Below are 27323 nucleotides of genomic sequence, written 5' to 3' on the forward strand. Positions count from 1 at the left end.
ATCCAATAGAACTTTCTGCAATGATGGAAATACTCACTTCTGTGCTGTTCAATATGGTAGCCACCAGGTACTTGGGGCAACTGAGCACTTGAAATATGCCTAGAGCAACTGAGAAACTAGATTTTTAAATTTTGCTTTATTTTAATTATTTTTAAATTGTAACATGTGACTACCACCCTGGACAGCACATTTATAAATAATAGTGGAAATACCTGGCTTGCAAATAAGCCTTTGTGGTATCTCTAATTTATTTCCATAAGATAAATGCCTTAAGTGTGAAATTTCAGAGTCACTGGGTATTATTATGAAATGACGATTGATTTAAAAAAATGTTTTTGATCTACTATTAAGTGAGTCAAGTAGGCCACATAGCATGGTATGTAACTTGAGCCCATTTTTGCTAAATAAGATTTTAAGAAAGACATAGGTATGCGTGTATGCATATAAACACAGAGAAAAATATCTGAAAGTCTGTAAATCAGAATGTAATATGGTATTAGTATTATGAGCATCTTTTCACTGCCTTTTTAACATCTCTTTGCATCGACTGATTTTTTTTTAAATGTTCTTTTATAATCAGAAAAAAAAACTGTAAAACTATTTTTCATGTAGGGAAAAAAATGGAGTACATACAGAATAATTCTGGATTACTCTGTCCTATGAGATTTTCTTTTTTGTTTAATTCTCACTCCCCCATCAATGACTAGAGTAAGGAGCCATGACTTCATCTTGCCCAAAGGAGAGCTGAGATGAATGGTATTTATTGATTAGCTAAACCAAGCAGGAAAACAAAAGGCTTTTCTTCTTTTAACAACCTACATGCAGAATCAAAGATTGTTCAAGTTTACCTATAAAGTTCAAGGAATCAATGGATTTATAAAGATAAAGAATTGGAAACATCAGGTTAATTTTATTTTTATGCATTATCAAGCTTGGCAATTCTGGTTACACAGATGATTCAGGCTATTTTGACATAAATGATCTAATTAGTAAAATAATTATTGCCAAATCTCTAATTCATTTCAGACAATAAAAACTAACTACAGTGAAAACAAAAGAAATAAGACTCTCACCAAGGTAGGAAACACCTTCTTCTGGTGATATTGTGCCATACTTTACCATCATCTTCACAAAGTCAATCAACGTTTTCATGATAGTAATCAGGGTTTCTTTCTCTTTTACCTCTTTTTCTATATAAAAGGACAAAATAATTAAAAAAACATAGTGGAGTATAATTTCATCTTTCAATGTACATTTCTGAAGTACAGCATCTTACTGAAATATTTCTCCCTATAATTATAGCTAAACCATTTATAGCTAAAATATATTGAATTCGGGGAATTCCCATCATGGCTCAGCAGAAACAAATCTGACTAGTATCCATGAAAATGTGGATTCGATCCCTGGCCTCCCTCAGTGGGTTAAGGATCCAGCTTTATCATGAGCCGTGGTGTAGTTTGCAGATGCGGCTCAGATCCTGTGTTGCTGTGGCTGTAGTGTAGGCTGGCGGCTGTAGCTCCGATTGGACCCCTAGCCTGGGAACCTACATATACCGCAGGGTGTGGCCATGAAAAAAACATATATATTTGGAATTCACAAAAAGGCTTAGACTTGATTGGGAACACAGGTATAGTTATAAGTGAACTTTTCCAGAAATGGGTAATTATAACTTCTCCAAAAGGGCTTACCTTAATCTAAAATATGTTATTTATTTATATATTTTATTTTTGCTTTTTAGGGATACACCTGAGGCATATGGAGGTTCCCAGGCTAGGGGGTCTAATCTGAGCTGTAGCTGCCAGCCTATGCCCCAGCCACAGCAACATCAGATCCAAGCCATATCTGCGACCTATTATACCACAGCTCATGGCAACGCTGGATTCTTAACCCACTGAGCAAGGCCAGGGATCAAACCCGACACCTCATGGTTCCTAGTTGGATTAGTTTCCACTGCACCATGATGGGAACTCCCCTAAAATATGTTATTGATAGGGTAGATGATAGAGACAGTTTGCAACTTGAGATAATATGAGCTGAAAAGGAAAGTAAGAAGGTTCGTAACCCAACAACATTTCTCTACTCAAGCGCATGTTTTTGAGGGCAAAAATGACCTGTTTTCATTTATTACATTTAATATTTGAAACAGGAACACACATGTATCTTTATTTTTTTAAAGGCAAGGTTGATTTTTAACAGTAGTACATATTGCTTTTTTTTTTTTTTTTTTGGTCTTTTTAGGGCCACACCCACAGCATTTGGAACTTCCCAGGCTAGGGGTTGAATCAGAGCTGTAGATGCTGGCCTACACCTCAGCCACAGCAATGCCAGATCTGAGCTGCATCTACAACCCACACCACAGCTCACAACAACCTCAGATGCTTCACCCACTGAGCAAGGACAGGAATCGAATCTGCTTTCTCATGGAACCTGTTAGTCAGGTTTGTTACCACTGAGCCACGATGGGAACTCCCATACTGCTTTCTAAACTTCATTTCATTTGAAAGAATATATGCATATAGTAAAAATATTCCAGTGGTACAAAAGTAAATAGTGAAAGCAATATTTTCTTCCTTGCCCTCCCCTCAATTCCTACCTCCTATAAGGCAACCACCTAACAGTTTCTTGGAACCGCTTCTTATTTGACACACTGTTCTATATCTTGGTAGAACAAGATGGCCAATGATTCCATAGTAGTTCAGTAGTTGTGCTAATTCTCAAATCTGAAAAAATCTATTTCCATTTTTGAAGAATAGAAAAACTAAGTTGCTAGAGGACAGCTTCCCTATTCTTTTAGCTGCCATGCAGGGTTTTCATAAAGTACTCTTAGCCTTTCCCCCCATCCTTCATCTTCCCCACAGATAAGGTTGGTAGGCAGAAGCCATTAGTCTACATTTCTTGAAAGATGCAGATTTGGAATCTCTCTTCTTTCCACTTTCCTGGAACAGTGGAAGGCAGGGACCTGAAAAAAGTGCCTCCCCTGCAGACTCAAACTATTCCAGGGCTGGCTGTGTGAAGGGCTAGACTGAGGGGAAGGGAGTGGGCAAGCCCACTGCTGACTCTCTCACTAAGCTACATTCTATAACCTAGTCTGGATCAATATCAGAGATGTTTTGATTTTCTGCTTACTTTGTTTTTTCTCAACTGGTCAGACCTTGAGTGAGAAAGACCTCAGCATAAGTATTTAAATTAAAAATCTAGAAAAATAAATACAATAATAAATGGGGTCAAGGAAACTAAAAGATAAAAACACAAAAAATTAAAGAATATTCTTTAATGGTTACATTAAATCTTATGTAAGATCTTTACAATCTTAAAAGTACATAAAAGTCACAAAGGTGGAAGAAGGGAGGGAGGGATAAAAGGTAGGGGAGAGAAATCCTGGAGAGGGGCAGGTAAATAATAACTTCAGCAATCACATTACTTGCTCAAGGTTATTCATATAAATATTTGGTATCATGCTGATATACTTCACTGACAAGAAGTGACTCACCAGGATGACAGATATTCTAAGCTGGGTATCTGCCAACCAATGGGACAAGATGGCCCAGAATGGACCCTCAAGTTGTACCAGCCCTGCAGACACCAGCAGAGGGGCAGGTGCCATTTGGCCAATGTCTGAGATTGAAGGACAAAAGGATGTTCTCCAAAACCGAAAGCTCACTTCAGGGAAACTTCTTGGGGAAATATGTTACAACTACAGAAATGTGTACTACAAATGTTCGATCTGAGGAGGAATCTTTAAACAGGAAGAAGAAAAGGCATAAGGCAGCACAAGGCATTTGTCTGGACAATAATGACAACAGACAAATGTGTATATTATTATGTTCCTTGCAGCGTAACAAAAAATAAGCATGAAATGGAACTTTCAGACAGCTTATTTTGGTGCACACATGAAAGAAAAGAGAGAAATGCATTAAGGGCTTTGTTTTTTCCAAAACCAAATCATTTCCCAAGAGTGTGTTGAGCTCCTGATGTTCATTAGTGCAATGTTTAGTTCACCTCAACTTATTTGAAGACTGAAGTTGAAGACTTCTAAAAAGTAAAATTCTGAATCATTTCAAAATGATCAGTTATGTTCCACATACTGTTTCTATTAAGAGAGAACAATAAAGCTTTTAAAAAGAAATATTTGCAATAAAAGTTGAGTCCGAGGAGTTCCCATTGTGGCTCAGGGATAATGAACCTGACTGGTATTCATGAGGATGCGGGTTTGCTTCCTGGCCTCATTCAGTGGGTTAAAGGATCTGCCGTTGCTGTGAGCTATGGTGTAGTTTGCAGATGTGGCTCAGATCCCAAGTTGCTGTGGCTGTGTTGTAGGCTGGTGGCTACAGCTCCAATTTGACCCCTAACCTAGGAACTTCCATAAGCCCTGGGTGCGGCCCTAAAAAGACAAAAAGAAAAAAAAAAAGTTGAACTGGGTCAGGCCAGTGACACTCTCTGATTCATCTCTACATCGGTACAAGGTTGACTCCTGTACCCTGAACACAGCACCTGTTCAGTAACTGTTTACTGAACAAATAAACGAACCATCTGTTAACATGAAGATAAAATTATCCAGAAATTCCACCTTTCCTGATTATCCTTTCCTAAATATTTCCATGACATGTACACCTCTTTGAAGAGAATCAATGTGAACTATTTTCCCCAAAGTCGTAACATATGTCATTGAGAATTGAATTTAGAAACTGAAAACAGGAAGAAAAGTAAACCCACCCACACAATTCCTGGAATTACTATTTCCATTCCACATGGTCAGAAAACACTGTTTACCTGAATCAATACTTTTCAGTAGTGCATAGAAGTTTGGGAAGAATTGGAGTTCCTCAAAGTCATCTTCACTGTAGGTTTTTGTTCTCCTTTCCAAGCCATTCGTCAAGGTTAAGGTGTTAGATACTGTTTCATCATTTTCTCCATTAGTAAGACCATCTTGAATTGCTGCCATTGGAGTCTCCAGCGGGGAGGAAAATCAATACAGAATAAACATTTTGTTAGGACTAATGACATTCCAGCCTGATTCTTTCCTCTGTGATGCCCTTGAATGTGATGTGCAAGAAAACCTCCTCCTTGGCAAGCTCCTGCAGGATCAAACTCTTTTCCAGGCATGTGGGCCTCTAATCACACAGGAAGGCCATTGGAACTTACACATAGGTGCTTTACCTGAGGACATTTGCTCCTGCCCAGGGGACGATAGACAGGAAATTTCTAGATTCCTGATTTGGCCAAGTTCCCCTCCAGCAGTTCTCACTAGTGTCTCTTTATCAAATTGCCTTTCACCAAGAAGGAGAGCTTTGAGTTTACAGAATCTACCAAGAGGTATGGTACCAAGATACAGGAAAGCCAACCACGATGTATAACACTAGCAGAGCAGTCACACTCTGGGTTTGTTTTTGTTTTTGTTTTTGTCTTGCTTTTCTAGGGCCACACCCACGGCATATGGAGGTTCCCAGGCTAGGGGTCGAATCGGAGCTACAGCTGCCAGCCTGCACCACAGCCACAGCAACATCAGATCCAAGCCACATCTGTGACCTACACCATAGCTCATGGCAACGCCAGATCCTTAACCACTGAGTGAGGCCAGGGATCAAACCCACAACTTCATCATTCCTAATTGGATTCATTTCTGCTGTGCCGTGATGGGAACTCCTTTTGCAGGGGGGTATTTCTGAGTGACATTTTATTTTCATTTTTAAAGTTTGAAGTACAGTTGATCACAATGTTGTGATAATTTCTGTTGTACAGCAAAGTGATTCCGTTATACACATAACCATATCCATTCTTATTCAGATTCTTTTCCCATATAGGTTATCACAGAATATTGGGTAGAGTTCTCCGTGCTATACAGCAGGTCCCCATTGACCCGCTATCCCATATTTAGTGTGTATATGTGCCAAACCCAAAAACTCTCTAAGTCTTTTTTCCTAGACCTGATATGTGTCCAGTGTTCCCTATCTTAATGATCTGCTTTCCATTTAGTGAAATAGAGAAAAAAATGCAAGAGTATTTCTTGCCTCTTTTCTCTTCATTTGCCTGCATTCAATCTATCAGTAGCCTTATTTGCCATACTTCCTAAATTTATCCCAAATTTGTATATTCCTCTCTTTCTCCACTATCACATTCTAGTGAAGCTATCTTCACTTCTTGCTTTCTAACTGGTACACCACCCACCTTCTAATCTATTCCCAACTCTGCGTGTTCCACATTGTAGCCAGAGTTTTTTTTTAAAAATATGATCATGTAACTCCTTTGCTTAAAAATCCCTTAGTGTCTTCCAATTGCTGTTATGATAAAAATCAGAATCTGCATATGGTTAACAAGTTCTTGCCTGGTCTGGCCTGCATCCTCCTCAGTCTCATCTTTCTCTCTGTGTGGCAGCCTCACTGTCCTTGTTTCAGTTCCTTGAGTACTCCACACATCCTTTTCAACAAGTTCCCTCATGTTCTCAAGTTAACTCCTATTCAGCTTCAGTGTTTGGCACAGGTCCCTTCCTCCAGGAAGACTTCCCCAAGTCTAAGTCTAGGATGGACAGGTTCATTTTTTATGAGGTCTCATACAACTGTGTTTCTTTCCTCAGCGCATTTAATGTAGTTTCAATTAAAATACGTGACCATCTGAGGAGTTCTTGTGGTGGTGCAGCAGAAATGAATCTGACTAGTATCCATGAGAATGCAGGTTTGATTCCTGACCTCTCTCAGTGGGTCGGGATCTGGCGGTGCCTTGAGCTGTGGTGTAGGTCGCAGATGTGGCCTGGATCTGGTGTTGCTGTGGCTGTGGTATAGGCCAGCAGCTGTAGTTCACATTCGACCCCTAGCCTGGGAACTTTCATGTGCTGTGAGTGAGGCCCTAAAAAGCAATCAATCAATCAATCAATCAATCAAGTGACTATGTGAAGGCCATCTACCTCTTCCATTAGAACTTACCTCATGAGAGCAGGATTATATCTTTTTAAATGATATAAGTACCCCAGTGCTATATAATTCCCCCAGGAGTATATCTTTTTAAATGATACAAGTACCCCAGTGCTTGGTACATCATTGGTACCTCAATAAGTATTTATCGAAAGAATATTTCATTTGTATTGAGGCTTTTAGCTAACATGAGTGAACAGGTCAAGCTATGGACATTTTAGAGATGGGAAGGAGGGAGTACATGATGGAAGTGAAGGACCATAAAAATTACTATTTCAGGTTTAGTTAAGACTAGTAAGCTTGAGTGAAAGTCCCAAGTTCTTTGATAAATTTAGAAAGTTTTTTTATGGGGGTGGATCTTCAAAAGCTGTTTTGAAAGATGGCAGGGAGTGGGGATTAGAAGTAGAGACAGCAAAGGAGAGCTCTTAGGCTATCTAGTCAAAACACAAAACAATTCATACCAATTTGTTTTCTAGCCTCCATTAAAATAGACCCATAGGTCTATATTTTCTTTTTCCTTGGATTTAGGATAGGATATTGGACGGGATGAGGAACCTTGGGGTGTGGGTACTCTGCTGGAGAAAGTGAAAGAAGTAGTGAGGAGTTTGATGTCCTCCTATTATATGTGCCATTGACATATTTTAAAAGAATTCAAGGAAGAGAGAATGATTTCAGTAGCTTGGCTGAGGCCAAAGAAAAGATAAAGAGGCGAGGAATTCAGCAAGAAGAAGGACAAATGAATGACAAGTCTAAGTAGACGATGGCAGCTCCTGAGCCAATGAGAAGAGGAAGGACCAGATAGAAGAGCCCAAGGCAGAGAGGCTGCATCTGGCACAGAGGTCTGAGGAATATAAAGGCTGATATGGCAAGGCATCAAGTCAGCCCAGATTTCTTCTGGGGGCGGTTTGGGAGCAGATGATGACATCTACTGTGAACAGAAGTTGGATACCATAACAGCTGTAAAATATCTGGCTCCAGTGCACTGGGATTATACAAACTGTCATGTGAAATAACCATTTCACATAGTATTATGTGCTGTTTTATTCTAGGGTATAATACATAATCTTTACTATGTGATACAATATAACATGCAGATTTATATTCTTTTCAAAGCGAAGTTCATTTATATCTTTGAACTTATTGGTATTTCATTAAAATATATTTTAAGTAGGTCAAAAATGTCACATACCGTAAATCTACTTTGATACCAGTTGAAGTTTTTTTGTTGTTCTTTTTAGGGCCGCACCCATGGCATATGGAAGGTCCCAGGCTAGGGGTCAAATTGGAGCTACAGCTGCCAGCCTACACCACAGCCATACACAGCAACATGGGATCTGAGCCACGTCTGCAACCTACACCACAGCTGATGGCAACGCCAGATCCTTAACCCACTGAGCGAGGCCAGGGATCAAACCTGCATCTTCATGGTTACTAGTCAGATTCGTTTCCGCTGAGCCACAGTGGGAACTCCCCAACTGAAGTATTAATTATACACAGATTGTATTAATTATATGCAAATGTAAGAATGCACATGCACCCAGGTAAACACATAGAGATACATACATAACATATGCATATACATTCACATAGACATACCACTTTCTCCGGTATGTTGCCAGCCTGACTCTCAGTCCTGCTTGTTGGTTTACTGAGTTCTTCATAATTGTTGGCTTCTTTAGAGATTAATTTTTGTAAAACCTCCGCAACTTCATCTTCCAGTGTGTGTGCCTGGCTTTCTGTGATCTGTGATAAAGAGTCAAAACATATATAACTGTTTTTCCCATTTTTGTGATCTCAAAAGTTCTAAACTCCTTAGTTGAACATACATTTTTAGAAGACAAGAGATTGTTCTGGTCCCTCTTCTCGACAGCCCTTGCTTCTGCCTCTACTACATTCTGGCTGTCACAGTGACTTCCTAGAACTCCAGGAAGAAGTGTCTTGGGCCCACTGTACATGCCGTCAGTCCTATCTGTTGGAACCCAAAGAATACTTACTTTGAGAAACAACTTGAGAGTTTCTCAACCCTCAGCTACAGGTAGGTAACCTTTGTAATCTGCAGATTTAGCACCCTCCTAAAACCTGTCAGGGCTGTGTTATGGATGGGGAGCCAGGCTGGGGCAGGGTCAGATTGGACTGCTCAGAGCTTCCCAATCATTTGTATGGCTTTGCATATCTTATTGCCTTCTCACCTCACACATTTCTTTTACTTCTAATTAAAGCCTAACCATCCTTCTGAGCTCACTTCAAACCCCTCCTCCTCTGAAGCTGTTTCTTATTGCCTAACTGGATATAATCTATCCTCTGGCATGTTGAACCACTTGGATGGTTCTTATGCAATTTGTATTATGAGCACATGTGTACTTGTCTAGTGCCTCTGATAAACTATAAATTCCGAGAGGGAAAGAATGGTGGCTTACTTGTTCTCAAAAAGTATGGTGACTGGTATAAACTAGATGCATTTTAAACCCTTGGCTATTTGCATGAAGTGGCTTGGCTTCTTAGTGTATTCCAAACTGTAGTAAATGTTTAGTTTATTCTCAACCATATGGCTTACCAGGCCAAGATTCAGCAGTTTAGAAACGATCTTGTCAAATACTCCTCTGTCATTTTCCTCATAAATCCGGGTAGCAATTTTTTGAACAATGTCTTCAGCAGTTAGAGGAGTTCCATCTAGCTGATGAAGGCCATCTGGATCATCTGGACAGAGCAATCACAATTTCACATCGTGGTGATACCAGACCTATTTCTCAGATTGTATTAGATTTATAATCTATATCTTGTATACTCAGATATGTTTGGAATGTATTTAAGGTAGTGTTTGATTCACACAAACTCTTGGTTTGAAATAAAAATTGACTTCAAGTTAAGAACCTAAGATGATAGTGGAAATTCTGAAAGCTTCTTCGGTAATTATAAGAGGAGGATCTAAAGAAAACACAAAAGGCCTCTCTATTTTTAATACTAATAATACCAAAAGTACAATACTGTTAGATAGCGTGCCATGTTGTTCAAAGCACATTTCTATATATTATATAGTTTGATATTCTGTTTCCCCACAAGGAGTAGATTGGTATTACTGGCACCTGGTCTCCCTTTGTAGGCAAATTCCTGGGCTGAGGATGTGGATACCCGCCTCACAACCAGCCTCAGAGAGTATATACTGAAGAGTTTATGACTTACCTGGAATAACTGTTTACTTGTAAGTAAACATGTGTCAAAGCAACTTTGTATAAGGTAGCTTAATGTGATAAGCCTCTTTCTCCAGGCAATAAGGAACTTATTTAATGTGCCTGGAATTTAAACTTTGAAAATGTGACGACAGATTTGCACAAAAGCAATGTGTAAATCTATGTAAATCTCTGCAGAGAAGCTTGCGAATGTATCCTTGGCTTTCCTGGGAATACATTTGGCAGCATTCCTTCAGACTAAAGCAAGGGCCCATCCTGAGGGAAAGGAAGGACACAGTAGGGTTGGTGGCAAGAAGCATTAACACCATGTTCACTGAGCACTCCCAGGAATCACTTGGTCTTTTCCAATCTATACCTCACAGAATGGTATATTCATATGAGCAAGTTTACAAGGCACTCGTTTCTGCTTGCCACCTCTAGGCAGCTTGGAAAGATCAGAAATTTAGCTCCAGTGATCCTCTTGTTAGCTATGTATCCTTGGACCACTGTAAAGGAAGGTAATAAGAGTATCTATTTCATGTTATCAGACAAAGTAAGATGTAAAAGAACACTTTTTTTTAATGGCTGCACCTGCAGTATATGGAAATTCCCAGGCCAGGGACTGAAGCCAAGACACAGCTGTGACCTACGCCACAGGTATAGTAACCTTCGCCGGATCCTTTAACCCACTACCCTGTTGTGGGACAGAACCCGCGCCTCTGCAGCAACCCCAGCTGCCACAGTTGGATTCTTAACCCACTGCGCCACAGCGGAACTCCTAAAAGCACCTTTTAAATTGCAAAGTATTATATGAAGGTTAATGTAGTTTTATTATTATGGACAGTAGATTTGTACTAGAAATAAAGGAACTGCAATTATCTTCTAGAGAAAATAGATAATGAATCCCTAGCAAAATTCTGCCCAGATAATTCTGATCATATTCACTCAAGGAAAGACAAGCCTAGTGCACATGTCTATTGCGATTGTGCCCTTTTCTTTCATAGCTCCCAGGAATTTATAGCTTTTTCCAAGACTCTATGAAGATGGAAGTACACGCAGTCTCAGGCAGAATGTCATTTTGCCGTTTGAAAAGAAGCTTAGGGAAATGAACAGGGTGATTATACACAGAGGGATAGAAGTTTTCAGACAGTATATTATTGCTGAGTTGTTGTCCAGCCCATGAGCTATGAACCCTTTGGACCCTGTGTACCAGACTGACTAATGAGCAGAAAAGTCCCTTTGAAAAACTCTTTAAAATCAGTTCCCCTCCTGGTGGACTGAAAATTGGGTTCATCATCCAGTTTTTCAGGAGCAGAGAGTATCACTTAGGTCTGATTTTTCCATTTGTGGGTTACAAGTCAGACTCTTGGGAATACGTGGAGCAGAAACTGCCCGGCAATGCAGAAGCGGAAGAATTTATTTCCGCTCCCACTTATCCCTTGGGATCAGAAAAAGGAAGAACAGTGGTTGTCTTGCTGAAGCTGGAAAATAACTGAGATGACAGTTTTTCGGTTCATTTACTTCACAACATGAAGAACACGAGCAACACTCTGAAGAAGTGGCTTCTTTCCTCCATTGCTCTGCTGTATTCTCTTGAGCCGGGAACTTAGGCTTCCCTGAGCAGAGCTACGGGCACTTGGGGACTGCTCCTTATCTTCCAGTGGTTTCTTTCTGCTCCTCTAGAATGGGCAGAACTACTCAGAATAACTCCTCTACTGTTCATTAAGGGGTATTTCACCCTCCTACATAGACCTCAAACACGAGTTCAACATTTATAACTTTTGAAAGCAGCTGCAACATTTTAAGTGGATGTAAAAGGGCCCTGTTCCAAGTCACAATCTGCCCAGTTACGTTTTGAATCTCCAGCCTTTAATACTGCACTCGACATTCATTTGTTCAATACATTTGTATTCAAGTCTTAATAGGGTCCAGGACTGAAAATAGAGTGATGAATAATTTAGGCATGGTCTCTAACTGCACAGAGCTTACTGTCTAACTCATAACCTGATACATAGTAATTGTTCAATGAATATTTCTTTGGTGAATGTACACAGGAATCCTAAAACACTATTTCCTAAAAGAAATTTAGAAAAATCATGAATCACACATACTATAGAAAACACTGAGGAGGATTGATGGGTCCTACAGCACAAGCCCATGTAGAGGTATCCTAAAAATGTAAAAGTGCCTGCAGAAGTCAGGCCTCCTCACCCTCCCTTCTAGGATGTAAATCTCCATGCCTCTAAGGTTCTAGTCACCTGGGTGGCCCTAAACCTTCTTGTTCCAGGATTACCAGTCCACTCAAATTCCAATCTACTCAAATCAATCTAAGAGTCTTTTCTGTTTACTCAAGTGGACTTACAGTAAACCTAGAGCCATCAGGACTAGCACCTGATAGTTCTGAACTTATTTGGAATGTTAACAAGATGCTGAATAATTTAAAAATAAGTTGCTCAAGTTAGTGATCAGATCACAGAAAGATCTGCTTCTATGTATAACCCATTGGACCAAAAAATGCAGTCAAACATTAGACTATTATTAAATCAAATGGTCAGTTCAATCAAAGTGGTTGAATCTGTTTTATATGCAGCTATACCAAGTGCCTATTTGTTTCTAGCCCCAATACTTTAGGTTAAAATGGTACAATTTAAAAAGTTTCCCTGAGTAGTATACAATATGAAATATGTCAAAATATAGACCATCTCCCCACCTCATATGTTCACCACACATTTTGAACTCTCCTTGGGCTATGCTAGCCTATAAGAGTCAAATTTATTTTTTATTTATTTATATTTGCTTTTTTTTTTAGGTCCACACTGGCGGCATATGGAGGTTCCCAGGCTAGGGTTTGAATGGGAGCTACAGCTGCTGGCCTATGCCATAGCCACAGCAACACCAGATCTGAGCTGCATCTGCGACCTGCACCACAGCTCATGGCAATGCCGGATCCTTAACCCACTGAGCAAGGCCAGGGATGGAACCCGCAACCTCATGGTTCCTAGTCAGATTCGTTTCCACAGTGCCACAATGGGAACTCCAAGAGTCAAATTTAATTGGCAGTTGTTTTCTGGCAGAGATAATCAGTACAATTCTCTTGTGGTCCATGGAAGAGCATAAAGATGTACAAGAGAATCAGAGTTCCCATTGCAGCTCAGTGGAAATGAACCCAACTAGTATCCATTGGATGTGAGTTTGATCCCTGGTCTCACTCAGTGGGTTAAGGATCTGGTGTTGTTGCAGCTGTGGTATAGGCTGGCAGCTGCAGCTCCAATTCAACCCATAGCCTGGGAACTTCCATATGCCACAGGTCCAGCCCTAAAAAAAGAAGAGAAAAAAACATATAGGAAAATCTATAGTTACCCTAAGCACCAGCCCTCAGAATGGAAAACACACCTAGAAAACTTCAATGCCTAGGTACAATAATTCACCTATGCCTTCATGTATTCTTTTATTTGTTAATTTATTCATTTATCAATTCATGAAATAAATTAATGAGCATCCAGATACTGGGACTACAATATCTCTATTCCCATGGAGTTTTCAGTTCAGTTTAAGAGCAAAAGATAAATTGTAAGTAGTCATACTCAGGAATATAACATGACAAACTGCATTGAGTGCCATGAAGGAAATAAACAAGGTTTCTATTAGATCATGTGTACTGGATGAACCTAGAAAAGCAGACAGGCCATACAGGACTATAAAAGCCATGTTAAGGATTTTGGGTTTTATCCCAAGAGAAATGGGACTGTATTGACAGGTTTTATACAAGATATTGACATGCTCATATTTATGTGTTGAAAAGATCACTCATAATTTCTGGCTGCTACATTAAGACTAAGTTGGAGAGGGTCAGAACGAATGCTGGAAGATCCACTAGAAGAGTTTGCTGTAGTTCAAGTGAGACATGAATGGAACTTGGAAAAGGATGGAGGTAATTAGGGATAGGCCAAAAAAAAAAAAAAAAAAAAAACCAAATTGAGAGATACAAAGAATGTAAAACTGATAAGGCTGGAGGATTAGAATTTGAGAGGTAAGGAAAAAAAGAAATAGTTTGATTCTTAGATTTGTCTTGCACAATTGGATGTATAGTAGAGCCATTCCTAGAGAAAAGAGGGCTAAATTGCAAGGTGTACAGAAATAATGAGTTTAATCTTGGACATGTTAAGTTTGAGGTGCTTCTGAGACTTCCAAGGGAAAATGTTAGAGGTGTGTGTGTGTGTGTATTTCAAAGGACTCTGGGTTAGTGATATGAGACATGAGGATATAGATGGTAAATGAAGCCAGGGAAAAGTTAGAATGACCTAGGAAGAAAGGTTTTAATTAGGAAGAGAACAATGAAAAAGGAGTTTGGGAGGGAGTTATTTTGTGGATTTTATTATCTGAGAATTATGATATTTTGAACTTATAATTAAAATGGAATGTTAAAATGAATTTAATAACATAAAACATAAAGAGTAGATTTAAAATTTTCAAAGTATCAGTAAAGGAAACTTTAAGGTGGAGTTCCCTGATGGCCTAGCAGTTAAAGGATCTGACTTTTTCATTACTGTGGCATACGTTCGATCCCTGGTTTGGGAACTTCTACATCCCGCAGGCACCACCAGAAAAAAAAAAAAAAGAAAAGAAAAGAAAATCTAAAGAGAAAATAAAATTGGGGCTTCTGTGGACCTAGACCTTTGCACGTTATTAGTAACTTTGGGCTTTATCTCTATTTTGAACTAACTAATAAAGGATTGTGACTGTATAGGAGATACTTTTAAAAGTATCTTCCTCTAAACCCACAATGGAAACTCTAAATTAGAGAAAATAGGTAGCAAAAGTTCTTTTTCTTCATTTACCTTGGAATTTATGATCCAGTCCACTCTTAGTAGAATCATAATCATCAATCAGTCTTCGGTTCTTGGTTGAATCAACATCTTCCATGTTCAATTTATTATCATTTGGGGAGCTTTTTACGGATTGTCTTTCTTTCTCATTTTTTTCCTTGTCTGTTATGGCCTTTAGCAGGTTCAAGTTATCAACAAAAGAATAATTGCTTTCACCTGGCTTGTTCTCTGGAAGAAAAGCCCCCAAGCCCAGCACATCCATTTTAGTTAAGCTTTTCATGGCCTACATTATTTGAATTAACATAAATGTAATTTCTTATTACCTGGAGGGTATGTTTTTTTAATCTTATCTGCTTCTGCTTCAGCAATCTGTGAAACAAAAAGGAGATAATCATGGTTTTAAATCATGACTCCACCACTTACCAAATATGACAGCTAAATGATTTAATCTCCATGGGGCTTAACTTGTCTAATTTGTAAAATATAGATAATAATTTATATCTCAAAGCATTGTCATAGGATTAAATGAGATAAAAGAAAGGGTAGATGGTCTATAAATTTTTTTTTTTTTTTTGCCATTTCTTGGGCCGCTCCCGCGGCATATGGAGCTTCCCAGGCTAGGGGTCTAATCAGAGCTGTAGCCACCGGCCTACACCAGTGCCACAGCAATGCAGGATCCGAGCCGCGTCTGCGACCTACATCACAGCTCACGGCAACGCCGGATCATTAACCCACTGAGCAAGGGCAGGGATCGAACCCGCAACCTCATGGTTCCTAGTCGGATTCGTTAACCACTGCGCCACGACAGGAACTCCAGGGTCTATAAATATTAATTCCCTTCTCTGATAATAAGATAAAAAGATAAATCTCTGATAAATTAAGACATTTTACAATAAGGTTGATGTCCTGTTGAGCTTACTGTGTTATCATGCAGTCAGCTCTTTGTATTATAAAGAACACTATATTTAACTGTCAGGACATAGAAATTATCAAAATTATATTTCCCATCATGATTTCAGTTGGTTTATTATTAAGCTCTTGAAGTTCATGAATTCAAAATGGCTAAAAAGTTAGAGCATAATTACATTAAATAATAATAACTAAAATAAAATGGAATAGCATTTTCAATTTTACTTTTGACCTACCTGCTCATTCAAAGGTCTTTCTGCAGTTAATTCTCTATTATGTAGGGGTTTGTCTAGAATAAACAAACATAAATGCAAATGTAATTGTGCATTGGAAAAACACAATATGTCTCCTTAAATAAAAATCTTCAAAAAAGAAAAGTATCAGGAAAATATTTTGAATGACTGTGAAACGAAAATATATATTAACAAAGGTTATCACGTTTATACAATAATGACGATTATCAGTGTTGCCTTGCTTATTATCCTGATGTATTTCCTGAGTTAACAGAATTACACTTTTTTCTAACATAGTTTTAACACTTGGTTTACCAGCTGTTTTCAATTATAGCATAATTTGGATTGGTATCATTGGCACATTAAAAGTTATTTCCTCATACACTGCACATGTTATGAACAGAATATCTGAGGAAGCTTGTAAGACGACTGGGGGGTGGGGGAATCCAAGCCACTTTATTAGGCAGAACAGCCAACCCCTCCCAATTTCAAAGCAAGATTTTTCAAAACAACCCATGGCTTTACCATTTAAAAAGTGAAGGGGGAAGAAAATCTGTCTTCTGTCTCTATATTAGAACTGATTTCTCTGTCGATGTGCACGGATATGATCTGATCAAAAAATGAAGCAAGGTGATTTACAGCTCTCGGATTATACCAAGCTTTATCTTTCCGTGGTGAAATAAAAGCGAGGTGGGAAGAAAAGTGTTCACGTACCTTGGCTTCCTGCCGGTTTGGGGAAAGCTTGAATTGGGCTACTGTGGAGCACCAACACCACAATCCAAGTGCCAGTCCAAAGGAAACCCATTCTTCTATGCTTGGCTTCAGAAACTGCCTGGCGCCGGGCTCCCAGAGCTGTAGCTTTTGTTATGAATGAAAAGGAGGAGTAAAAACAGGAAGAGCTAGGAGGGCGGGCGCAGGGAGGGCGAGTAGCGGGACCCACGGCTGGTAGAGCTCTGCCGAGCTCCGGAGTAAAGGGCTCTGGTCGCTCTGGAGTGAGGTCTTCAGGTGGATAAGAGCGCTGTCCGTCCCGTGGGTGCTGAAGTTCCTGTGACGCGGAGCGGGCAGCTGGTGCGCTAGGGCGTCGCCTTTATTCTCACTCCCTCCTTGAGAGGAAGTGAGGATGGAAGCGCATGCTCCCTGCGAGCCAGAGGCGGGAAGGGATGGCGTCAGCGACTCCAGAGCTACTCCAGTCGCCCCCAGGAATGGAAGTGGGGAGGGGCGACGGACCGGCTAGTGTATTTTCTCTGTCGCAGTCCTAGGGTTGCTCCTGGGCTCAGAGTCACCTGAATTGCTGTAGGTGTGGACGTCATTGTCGTAACCTCCCAAGTAAACTTTACCTCAAGGACCGAATATCTTTGCCAGTGCACTTGTCAAAGAAAGCTAGATAACCTTGAGCAAGGAGTTCTGCTTTGAGATTATTCTGGGATATTTTCACCAAAAATACTCTTTCCATTCCACCTTTTGTACCTAAAAGGTAGATATAATTCTTATATTCTTAGAAAAGCCCTGTCTTTTGTGATTTGAGCTCCCTGGGTGCTCTTATATGTGTCTCAGTTCTATGGAGTCTTTTGAATTGGAATATTTAAAGAACATTCTTTCAAATAGATTGCTGCAACACACTCTCACTCTCCTAGATGCTGAAACAGAACTAAATAAAATAAAATAAAATAAAATAAAATAAATCATTGCTTGTTGCCCTAAGAGTGGATATCTTCATCAGTCTTGAGTAGATGAACAGCAAGTGCCAGTTTCAAATGAAAATTTCCCCTACTCTACCATCGAAAACTCCTCTCCGGCTTCACCACCACCACCACCACCACCACAAAAGACAGGATGAAGGAAGAAAGGAAAAAAACACACTTCTGTAAAATTCTTCCCTAAGATTCAATTATGCTGAAAGCCCTGGTTTTTCCAGGATTCCTTGAAGACAGGACAGAGTCATGAAAAGCATTTTTCATTACAATGAGTCCAGAGAGGTGCCTCCTATATTTTGAGAATATTCCCAGAAGCCTAAGATTGTTGCGTAAAAGGAGCTATCAAAAGACTTTAAAATGAGGAATACAAGCAACACAAATGTGAGCAGGGTGCTGAGTAAGTCTTTCAGTCTGATTTTTATACAGAGTTTGGATCCTTTCCTTTGGACTGCGGCATGCTGGGAACTTGTCTGAATAATGATCAAAGAATTCAGCACAATCAGGCCTTTGATTTCTGCACCCCGGCTTTTTAAGGAGCAAGTTAGTTGTTCAAATCTAAAAATAAACAAACAAGCTAACAAATCTCCCTCATTCTGGAAGTCTTTGAGTTTGGATATCACTCAAATATATTTTTTTTAAGAATCTAAAGAGTACTTTTGATCTAAAACCTACTTCAAAACAAATAGTTGTTTCTTGGCAATGATGACATAGTATTATTATTCCAGTAGGCTGCATTAAAAAAAAAATCAAGTCTCAGAGTTCTCTCGTAGCATAGCAAGTTAAGGATCTGGTGTTGTCACCACAGTGGCTTGGGTTGCTGCTATGGTGCAAGTTTGATTCCTGGTCTGGGAACTTCCATATGCCACAGATGCAATAAGAAGAAACAAAAAAATCAAGACTCACAATTTAAAATCCCAGCCAAGTGAAGGGTAAATTTCCTTATTTTCCTCTTCTTTAAAACAGAGGTGGTAGGCTCTGTTTACCTTACAGTGTTATTGTGAAGATCAATAAAGTACATGCCTTGATTAAATCATTTTGATGCCAGGAATATTTTGACACAACCTAAAAAATGAGTCATGAAATATTTTCAGCTTTTAAGAAACATTATCAAATTTTAAATGATATAGCCATTCACTGAGATTCACTCTGTCACTGACCTAATCCCTCAGCCTCACTCCATCTTTTGTTCTATCCCTAATTTACCTCTCCCTGCAATATGTTTGCAGTTGGAAGGGAATCAGGACAGAATTAAGGTGAGGGGTGGCTATTTAATACCTTGAACTGCTTGCAAAAATAAAAAAGGCGTTTGACCTTTCTCTGCCATTTGCACTCAAAGCGACAATGTTAAATCTAAGAGCAGGTTATGTTTCTGATTGAATAAGCTGCAGAGCACTGAGTAAATTGTAAGGCATGAATTAGTTTACATTTCTCAGTCTTAAAGATGTTCCTACCAGACTTAGTATAAGTCTATGAGTGGAGTAATCCTGAGTTTCACTTATTCTTCCATTCATTCACAAGATATTTATTGAGTACTCAAATGTACAAATACATTGAGATAATTACTGGGTATACAAAGATAAGTAAGAGATGGTCACTGCTGATCTTACAGCCTAACAAAGAGGAAGGTCTATAATTATAACAAACTATTTACTGAATAGGTTTCATGTGCTATATATTGATCCCATTTAAATATAAGTGAACAAATAAACACAAGAGTGTGTTATGGGTTCCCCATTGTATAGGCAGAATTCGGGGTAGGTGGGGGGTATAGGCCACCACAGAGTATTGAGTAGATTTCCCTGTGCTATACAGTAGGTCCTTGTTATTTACCTATTTATATATAGTAGTGTGTATATGCCAATCCCAATTTCCCAATTTACCCCTCCTCCCAGTGTTTCCCCTTTGATAGTCATAAATTTGGTTTCAAAATCTACGAGTCTGTTTCTATTTTTTGGAATAAGTTCTTTTGTATCATTTCTTTATTAGATTCAACTTTTTAGGGACCTCATATTGATATTTGTCTTTCTCTGCCTGACTTATTTCACTTAGTATGGTAGTCCCTAGGTCCATTCATGTTGCTGCAAATGGCATTATTTCATTCTTTTTTTATGGCCGAATAATTCCAGCGTATATATGTACCACATCTTCTTTATCCAGTCCTCTCTTGTTGGATGTATAGGTTGTTTCCATGTCTTGGCTGTTGTAAATAGTGCTTCAACGAACATGGGGTGCATTATCTTTTTGAATTATGGTTTTGCCTGGATAGGTGCCTCTGAGTGGAATTGGTAAATCATATGGTAGTTCTACATTTAATTTTTAAGGGAATGTCCAGGAGTTCCCGTCGTGGCGCTGCAGAAATGAATCCAACTAGGAACTATGAGAATGCGGGTTCAATCCCTGGCCTTGCCCGGTGGGTTAAAGATCTGGCGTTGCCATGAGCTGTGGTGTAGGTCACAGACACAGCTCAGATCATGTGTTGCTGTGGCTGTGGCGCAGGCCAGCAGTGGTTACAGCTCCAATTAGACCCCTAGCCTGGGAACCTCCATACGCTGCAGGTGCAGCCCTAAAATAGCAAAAAAGAAAAAAAAGAAAAAAAGAAAAAAGAAAAAGATTTCCTTCCATTCTATGGACTGTCTTTCCCCCTCCCCACCAAGGCTGCACTTGAGGCATATGGAAGTTCCCAGGCTAGGGGTCCAATCAGAGCTATAGCTGCTGGCCTATACCACAGCCACAGAATGCCAGATCAGAGCTGCATCTGTGACTACACTGCAGCTTGTGGCAATGCTGGATCCTTAACCTGATGAGCAAGGCCAGGGATCAAGCCCACATCCTCATATATATTAGTTGGGTACTTAACCCACTGAGCCACAAAGGGAAATCCTGTCTTTTGGTTTTTTATATGGTTTCCTTTGCTGTGCAAAAGCTTTTAAGTTTAATTAGGTCCCATTTGTTCATTTTCGGTTTTATTTTTATTACTCTAAGAGGTGGATCCAGAAAGATATTGTTGCAGTTTATGTCAAAGAGTGTTCCATGTTTTTCTCTAGGAGTTTTATAGGATCTGGTCTTACATTTATATATATAAATATATATATTTTGGTCTTTTTGTCTTTTTAGGGCTGCAGCTGTGGCATATGGAGGTTCCCAGGCTAGGGCTCCAATCAGCACTGTGGCCACCGGCCTACTCCATAGCTCACAGCAACGCTGGATCCTTAACCCACTGAGTGAGGCCAGGGACTGAACCTGCATCCTCATGGATGCTAGTCAGTTTCGCTAACCCCTGAGCCACCATGGGAACTCCACATTTAGATCTTTAATCCATTAAAAGAATGGATGTATATATATATATATATATCCAGCATATATAAATGTTTTATATATATATATATAACTTATTCACTCTGAGGTACACCTGAAACTAACACAACATTGTAAGTTGACTATATCCGATAAAAATTTTTAAAAGATTAAATATCTGATTATTGTATGTAAGTGCAATATAAGCATTGAATAATATAAATATATATGTTGCAGTTGCAAGACGTATCATTCACACAGATCAGGTGATCATGAAATAAATAACATACAACACACAGTGAGTTTGTCAATACTCCTAGTGTATGTGTCAACACACACATGGATTGATTTGGTGTTTATTTTTATGGGTGCACCATGGCATATGGAAGTTCCCAGGCCAAGGACTGAATCTGAGCCACAGCTGTGACCTGCACTGCAGCTGCACCAATGCCAGATTCTTTAACCCACTCTGCTGGAGCTGAGGATTGAACCGATGCCTCCACAGCAACCCAAGCTGCTGCAGTCAGATTCTTTTTTTTTAATGATTTTAATTTTTTCGGAGTTCCCGTCGTGGCGCAGTGGTTAACGAATCCGACCAGGAACCATGAGGTTGCAGGTTCGGTCCCTGCCCTTGCTCAGTGGGTTAACGATCCGGCGTTGCCGTGAGCTGTGGTGTAGGTTGCAGATGCGGCTCGGATCACGCGTTGCTGTGGCTCTGGCCTAGGCTGGTGGCTACAGCTCCGATTCAACCCCTAGCCTGGGAACCTCCATATGCCGCGGGAACGGCCCAAGAAATAGCAACAACAACAACAAAAGACAAAAGACAAAAATAAATAAATAAATAAATAAATAATTTTTTCCATTGTAGTTGGTGCAGTTAGATCCTTAATCCACTGCAACACAGTGGGAACTCCTGGATTGATTATTGTGTGCCCATTTACTGGTATAGAAGATGCCTTTTGAGTTGAGTCTTGAAGATAGAGATACTTGAAGGATAGCTATATTTAAATTTTACATTACAATTATTGCATATTGTATTATGGAAAAATTCAGACAAATACAAAAAGAGTAAAAATATTGAAACCTACTCTATGAATTCATTACCCAGCTTCAATAATCATTAACTCATGACTACTCTTTATTTCATAGTCCCAGCCAATGGATTATTTTCCTGTAAAAATCCCAAACTTTGTCATTTCATCTATGTCATACTATGTCAGTATGTTTACCTAAAAGATAAGAACTCTTTTTTCCCAGCATTACTGTAATACCTTTATCATACCTCATAATAATAATACTACTTCAGTGCCATCAAATATCCAGTCAGAGCTCAAACTTCCCCACTTGCTTTATAAATATTTTTACAGATGGTTTACTTAGACCAGAATCCAAACAATGCCATACATTGTATTTGGTTGGCATGTGAGAGATGCATATAAGACTGGAAAGGTTAATGTTACAAGATTTTCTTTCACTTTTCCAGACAAGTTAGTTGCGTCCTTAGAATACTGTACACCCTTCCACTAGAGCACGTATCCCATTGTGCTGCCTTTTTTTTTTGTTTGTCCCAGGGCTGCACTCACGGCATTGGAGGTTCCCAGGCTAGGGGTTGAATCGGATCTACTATTGCCGACCTATACCATAGCCACAGCAACGCAGGATCCAAGCCTCATCTGCGAACTATACCACAGCTCATGACAACATCAGATCCTTAACCCACTGAGCGAAGGCCAGGGATCGAACTGCCAACCTCATTGTTCCCAGTTGGATTTGTTCCCACTGCGCCACAGGGGAATTCCCCCTTGTGCTGCTTTTTGTACATACTTCTTTTCATTTAAAAAATAATAAATATACACTGAGGGAAAATTTCTGAAAATACAGTAAACAAAAAGGGGAAAAATTCATCTGATAGATAATAGTATTTAGCTTTTGGCATATTTCCTTTTGGTGCATTTTTTTCTATGAAATATTTTATGCATACATATGAATAAAATTGTATTTCTCACTGTAGTTATCTCCTTAACATATCTATCTGTTTATCCCACTCAACTGTGAACTTTTCAAGGAAAAGGATTTTATTTACCTTTCATTTCTCAGCCCTTACTACAGCACCTGGAAATCCATTTGCCTAAGTAAATACATGAAGTAGTGGGAGGTTGCCTGTTTACCTTGGTCTTCAAATGTCAGAATTATGAGAACTGCCCCACATTGGAGGATTGTGACAGTCCTGCAGTGCCAGGAGCTGCCAGTTCCTTCAAGAGATCTTAGCCACTCTGTCAGCATGATTATCCACTCAGCCTTTTCTTTACAAAAGTGTAGTCTTGCAGAAGAGATATTCATAAAAGGCCTAAGAATAGAGAGTCAGAGCTGGCAAGGGCTCTCCCAGCTACAGAGTTATAGGAATGGATCTGTTGCTATTAAAAAGACTGACACAGGATGCCAGCATTAGAGATGGCTGTTGGTATAGCTCATTGGAGATATGAGGGGTCTGGAAATTCACCATCAGAGGAAAGCCGAAGACACCAAGGATGATGTGTCAAATAAAAAGACTAAACAAAAGTGAAAGAAAGGAAATGAAAGAGTATATGAGTAAAGAAAATGAGTCCAAATGATAAGATGTTGTGGGCCACCTACAGAGTACAAGGTACCAGCACTGAATCTGAGAGTGGGAAGGAGGAGAAGGTGGTTGGATGGCAAAGCTTTTCTATTGTTCATTTACCTTGTTTATACCACGAATGAACCAGATTGGGTCAGTCACCTGCTCCAGGGGTCATGGGAGGAAGATGTGAGTCATACAGCATCTCTCTCCAGAAATACAAGGTTAGAGCAGTTTCCCAGGAAGACTCAGGGTGAGAGTATAAGGCAAACAAAAACAACAGAAGCTCACTACACCATAGAATATAGTATTTAAGAGAGATTAAACTTTACTGAGTGGAAAATATCAGGTTGCCTATTAGCAGTATGATTCCTATTATAAAAATTGTGTGTGAGACATGGAAACAACCTAAATGTCCATCTACAGAGGAGTGGATCAAGAAGATGTGGTATATATACACAATGGAATATTACTCAGCCATTAAAAAGAACGAAATACCGGCATTCTTAGCAGCATGGATGGACCTAGAAATTATCATGCTAAGTGAAGTTGGCCATACAATGAGACACCAACATCAAATGCTTTCACTGACATGTGGAATCTGAAAAGAGGACAGACAGAACTTCTTTGCAGAACAGATGCTGACTCACAGACATTGAAAAACTTATGGTCTCTGGAGGAGACAGTTTGGGGAGTGGGGGGATGTGCCTGGGCTGTGGGATGGAAATCCTGTGAAATCAGATTGTTATGATAATTAAAAAAAACCCAATAAGCCAGTACAGTAAATAAAGTGAACACTGAGAATATAAATAAATAAATAAATAAATAAAAATAAAAATTGTGTGTGAGTGCATGTGTGTTTGCTGATAAAGAGTCATTTGAAAATTTTATTTCTCATAACATTTACAGTGGTTTCTAGGTTAGGATATTTTCTCTGTTAATTTAGCAGTTCTGAATTTCTTAAATTTGCAACAGGAGTACATACTGGTTTTATAATCAGAAAGAAACTCAATAAAGTAATATAATCAGTATAAATAATTTAACTATATAATATTTTATCATGTTTTATATAATTGCAATGAATTATCTTCTGGGATATAGAAATAGATCGTGATGCTTTGTAGAGGGGGTATTAAAATCTAGTGGGAGGGTTTTTTTGGTGTTTTATGATATTCTGCTACAACTTGAATGCCATTCTAAAAGATTTTCACATACATTATCATTGCTTATATTTCCTTTTTACTGTGACCTCCCTGAGAGGAGAGCCTGGTCAGGACTCATCTATTTATCTTGGTACCTGGCATATTGTAAAGTCAACACATGTTGAATGGAATTGTGTCACCTTGTGAATCTATCTATAGCAACTCTACATGGGGCTTGACCACTTTTCCCCAGGCCACAGATGCACCTCAAGTAGCGAATTGTGCCAGACACCATCCCTCTCTATGAGCCCTGCCCATCCCCTCTGCTTCCAGGGGCAAAGCTATTAGATGGTCAGGGGCTTTCTTGAGGTGGGCTCAAGGCTTCCCAAGGGCTTCTCAGGTTAGTAGCCATCCTACACTCTCCCTGACCCTCAGCTGGCCTCTGAGGCAGGGAATTCAAAATAGGGGATTATTCCAGGTGTTCCTCCTGTTCTGTGGTACACATATGGAAGTTGGGCTAGGGAGGGAGGATAAAAGATATAACCTGGGATTCCTTTCTATAGGGTCCATCCTAGGAGAATTTGCTAAAATACTGAGGGCATGTGCTTCCTTGTGGATTTTCACAAGGTATAAGCCCCATGTAGAAAGTTGCTATGGATAGATTCACAAGTTGTTTCACAAGGTACCAAGATGTGTTCAGGTTGCATGAAGTCCTGGCCAGTTTTTATTTCCTTAGTGCAGTAGTCAGGCTGGCCCTAAGTGAGTTACTCCAAACCAATAGCAATGTTGGTCAGGATCATCTAGGCTTCCCAGGAGGAGAGGGTATGTTTCAGAAGCTTGACCTCTAGCTGCTAGAAAGTACCCTTCTCCAGCTTATGAAGAGATGGCAGGCCTACTGGAGTTATCCTGCCTGGGCATCTGAGGTCAGATGGAGGTCAAGGTTGATTTGGGTACCCACTCAACCCCCTCACACCATATCCAGATTTCACGAAGGATATTAATTAATCCTATAGGAATATGGCAGGCTAAAGGAGTTGGTGACTAAGAGGCTTCATGGAATCATCACTATCTGGGCTTTTGGCTGGACTGACTGTTCAGTGTGGCAAGAATTGGGATTCCTTTCTCAGTAGATCTAGCAGGATAAGGGCATGAGTTGTTTCTGACCCACAGTTACCATAAGTGGAAATGATGGGCAAATACCAAGAATTGTGTCCTAAAGGAGGGCATGATTACAGCTGTGGTAAATAGTATAAACCAGGTCACAAGGTCAAGGGGTGCAAAAGCAGGGACATGAGCTCAGAAATTAAGGGTCAGGAAAACTCTGAGAACCGATGAAGTGGAATACTAGGGAGAATTTCTGACATGGCATATAAGCACCTACGGTGGCTTCTTATGCAGTTGTTTTTCTGGTTTGTGGGGTTGTGCCAGGTGAGTTAAAGGAACAAAAATGGACTGACCAGGAATGTGTGGAAACACTGTCTTTAACTGTCACCACAGAGCTTTTGGCAGACTTTAGCTCTTCATTCCTCTTCTTTCTGAACAAGATGAGAGGGTTCCACAGGACAGAATTCCCATTTTGAGTTCTCATCTATGGATTCTAACAGGGTCTAAATCGTCCAAGTTTCAGACTTTACAGTGGAGTCCATCTTTAGGTCAGTATCTGGAACCTTCATGAGAATTCCAAAAGAAAAATTTGCCTAGAGATCTATCCAACAGTAGACAGTGGAAGCAGCTTCCACCTAGTTGGATTCACTTCTGTTTAACCATAAACTATATCAGGGGACTGAGGAGTCAGGGTTCAGATGCAGCTGTCCATTCTCTAATGAACTAAGGCTAAGTTCAGTTCTGTTTGTTCCTTGTCTTGGCTCTGTATTAAGTTACCCTAGAGGGGCTTCCTAAGCCTTTGTCTGAGAAAAATGGTGACCTATAGATTAAAGGGACCCTGGCCCAGGCAGAACTAGAGTGTCATTCAAAGCTAGGCTTTCATGTTCCTGATAATGAGGTATTAGGAGCTGCTTCTGGGCATGGCCTGGGGCTTCCTTGCTGCATGTGGGTTTCTGACTCGTGCATCTGGAAGGAGATGAGGAAGATCTGGAAATCTTGCCTAGAGAATTGAACTTTTTAAGGCAGCTTAGGGGATAAAGGAGATGACAGGTATCTTTTGGGAAATTCCCAAGCCCTTGACTTCACTCTAAGATAAAGCCAAGTCTTTAAATGGTCTCTATCTCTATACTAGCTCCCATTATATCTCTGATTTCTTCTTTCATTAATCTCCCCTATTCCTTCTAAGCCTCATTCGATTCCTCGCCATTCTTCAAACACAGCAGGCCTTGGAGTTCCCATTGTGGCACAGTGGAAATGAATCTCACTAGTATCCATGAGGATGCGGGTTCAATCCCTGGCCTCACTCAGTGGGTCAGGGATCCAGCATTGCCGTGAGCTGTGGTGTAGGTCACAGATGCAGCTCAGATCCCGCATTGCTGTGGTTGTAATTTAGGCCAACAGCTGTAGCTCCAATTCGACCCTAGCCTGGGAACTTCCATATGCTGTGGGTGAG

At 39.8% G+C, this 27323-nt stretch overlaps 1 protein-coding gene across 7 annotated transcripts in view; it reads right to left on the minus strand.

Moving 5' to 3' along the window:
• SCG3 (secretogranin III) overlaps positions 1 to 17156 on the minus strand; it is a 44717-nt gene extending 27561 nt beyond the window's left edge. For 3 of the 7 annotated variants that reach the window (XR_014811348.1, XM_001925911.5, XM_084970185.1), the window contains exons 1-8: positions 16755 to 17156; positions 16044 to 16096; positions 15222 to 15267; positions 14911 to 15126; positions 9460 to 9602; positions 8502 to 8648; positions 4771 to 4948; positions 1074 to 1190 (exon numbers count right to left, since the gene is read on the minus strand). Coding sequence is in view for 2 of the 7 variants with exons in the window: in XM_001925911.5 (XP_001925946.1) it covers positions 1074 to 1190; positions 4771 to 4948; positions 8502 to 8648; positions 9460 to 9602; positions 14911 to 15126; positions 15222 to 15267; positions 16044 to 16096; positions 16755 to 16845 (991 nt within the window). In the remaining 5 variants the exon portion in view is untranslated. Of the gene's footprint in view, positions 1 to 1073; positions 1191 to 4770; positions 6785 to 6827; positions 8649 to 9459; positions 9603 to 14910; positions 15127 to 15221; positions 15268 to 16043; positions 16097 to 16754 lie in introns of all 7 variants that reach the window. The other 4 variants (XR_014811362.1, XR_014811361.1, XR_014811353.1 and 1 more) reach the window with 4 other exon arrangements.
• Between the last annotated feature and the right edge of the window lie 10167 nt (positions 17157 to 27323).

Source organism: Sus scrofa, chromosome 1 (genome assembly GCF_054392235.1).
Source record: "Sus scrofa isolate SSC_HxYL_T2T_F1_AM1 chromosome 1, Sscrofa_HxYL_maternal_Yorkshire_Landrace_v2.0, whole genome shotgun sequence".
NCBI classification, from domain to species: domain Eukaryota; kingdom Metazoa; phylum Chordata; class Mammalia; order Artiodactyla; family Suidae; genus Sus; species Sus scrofa.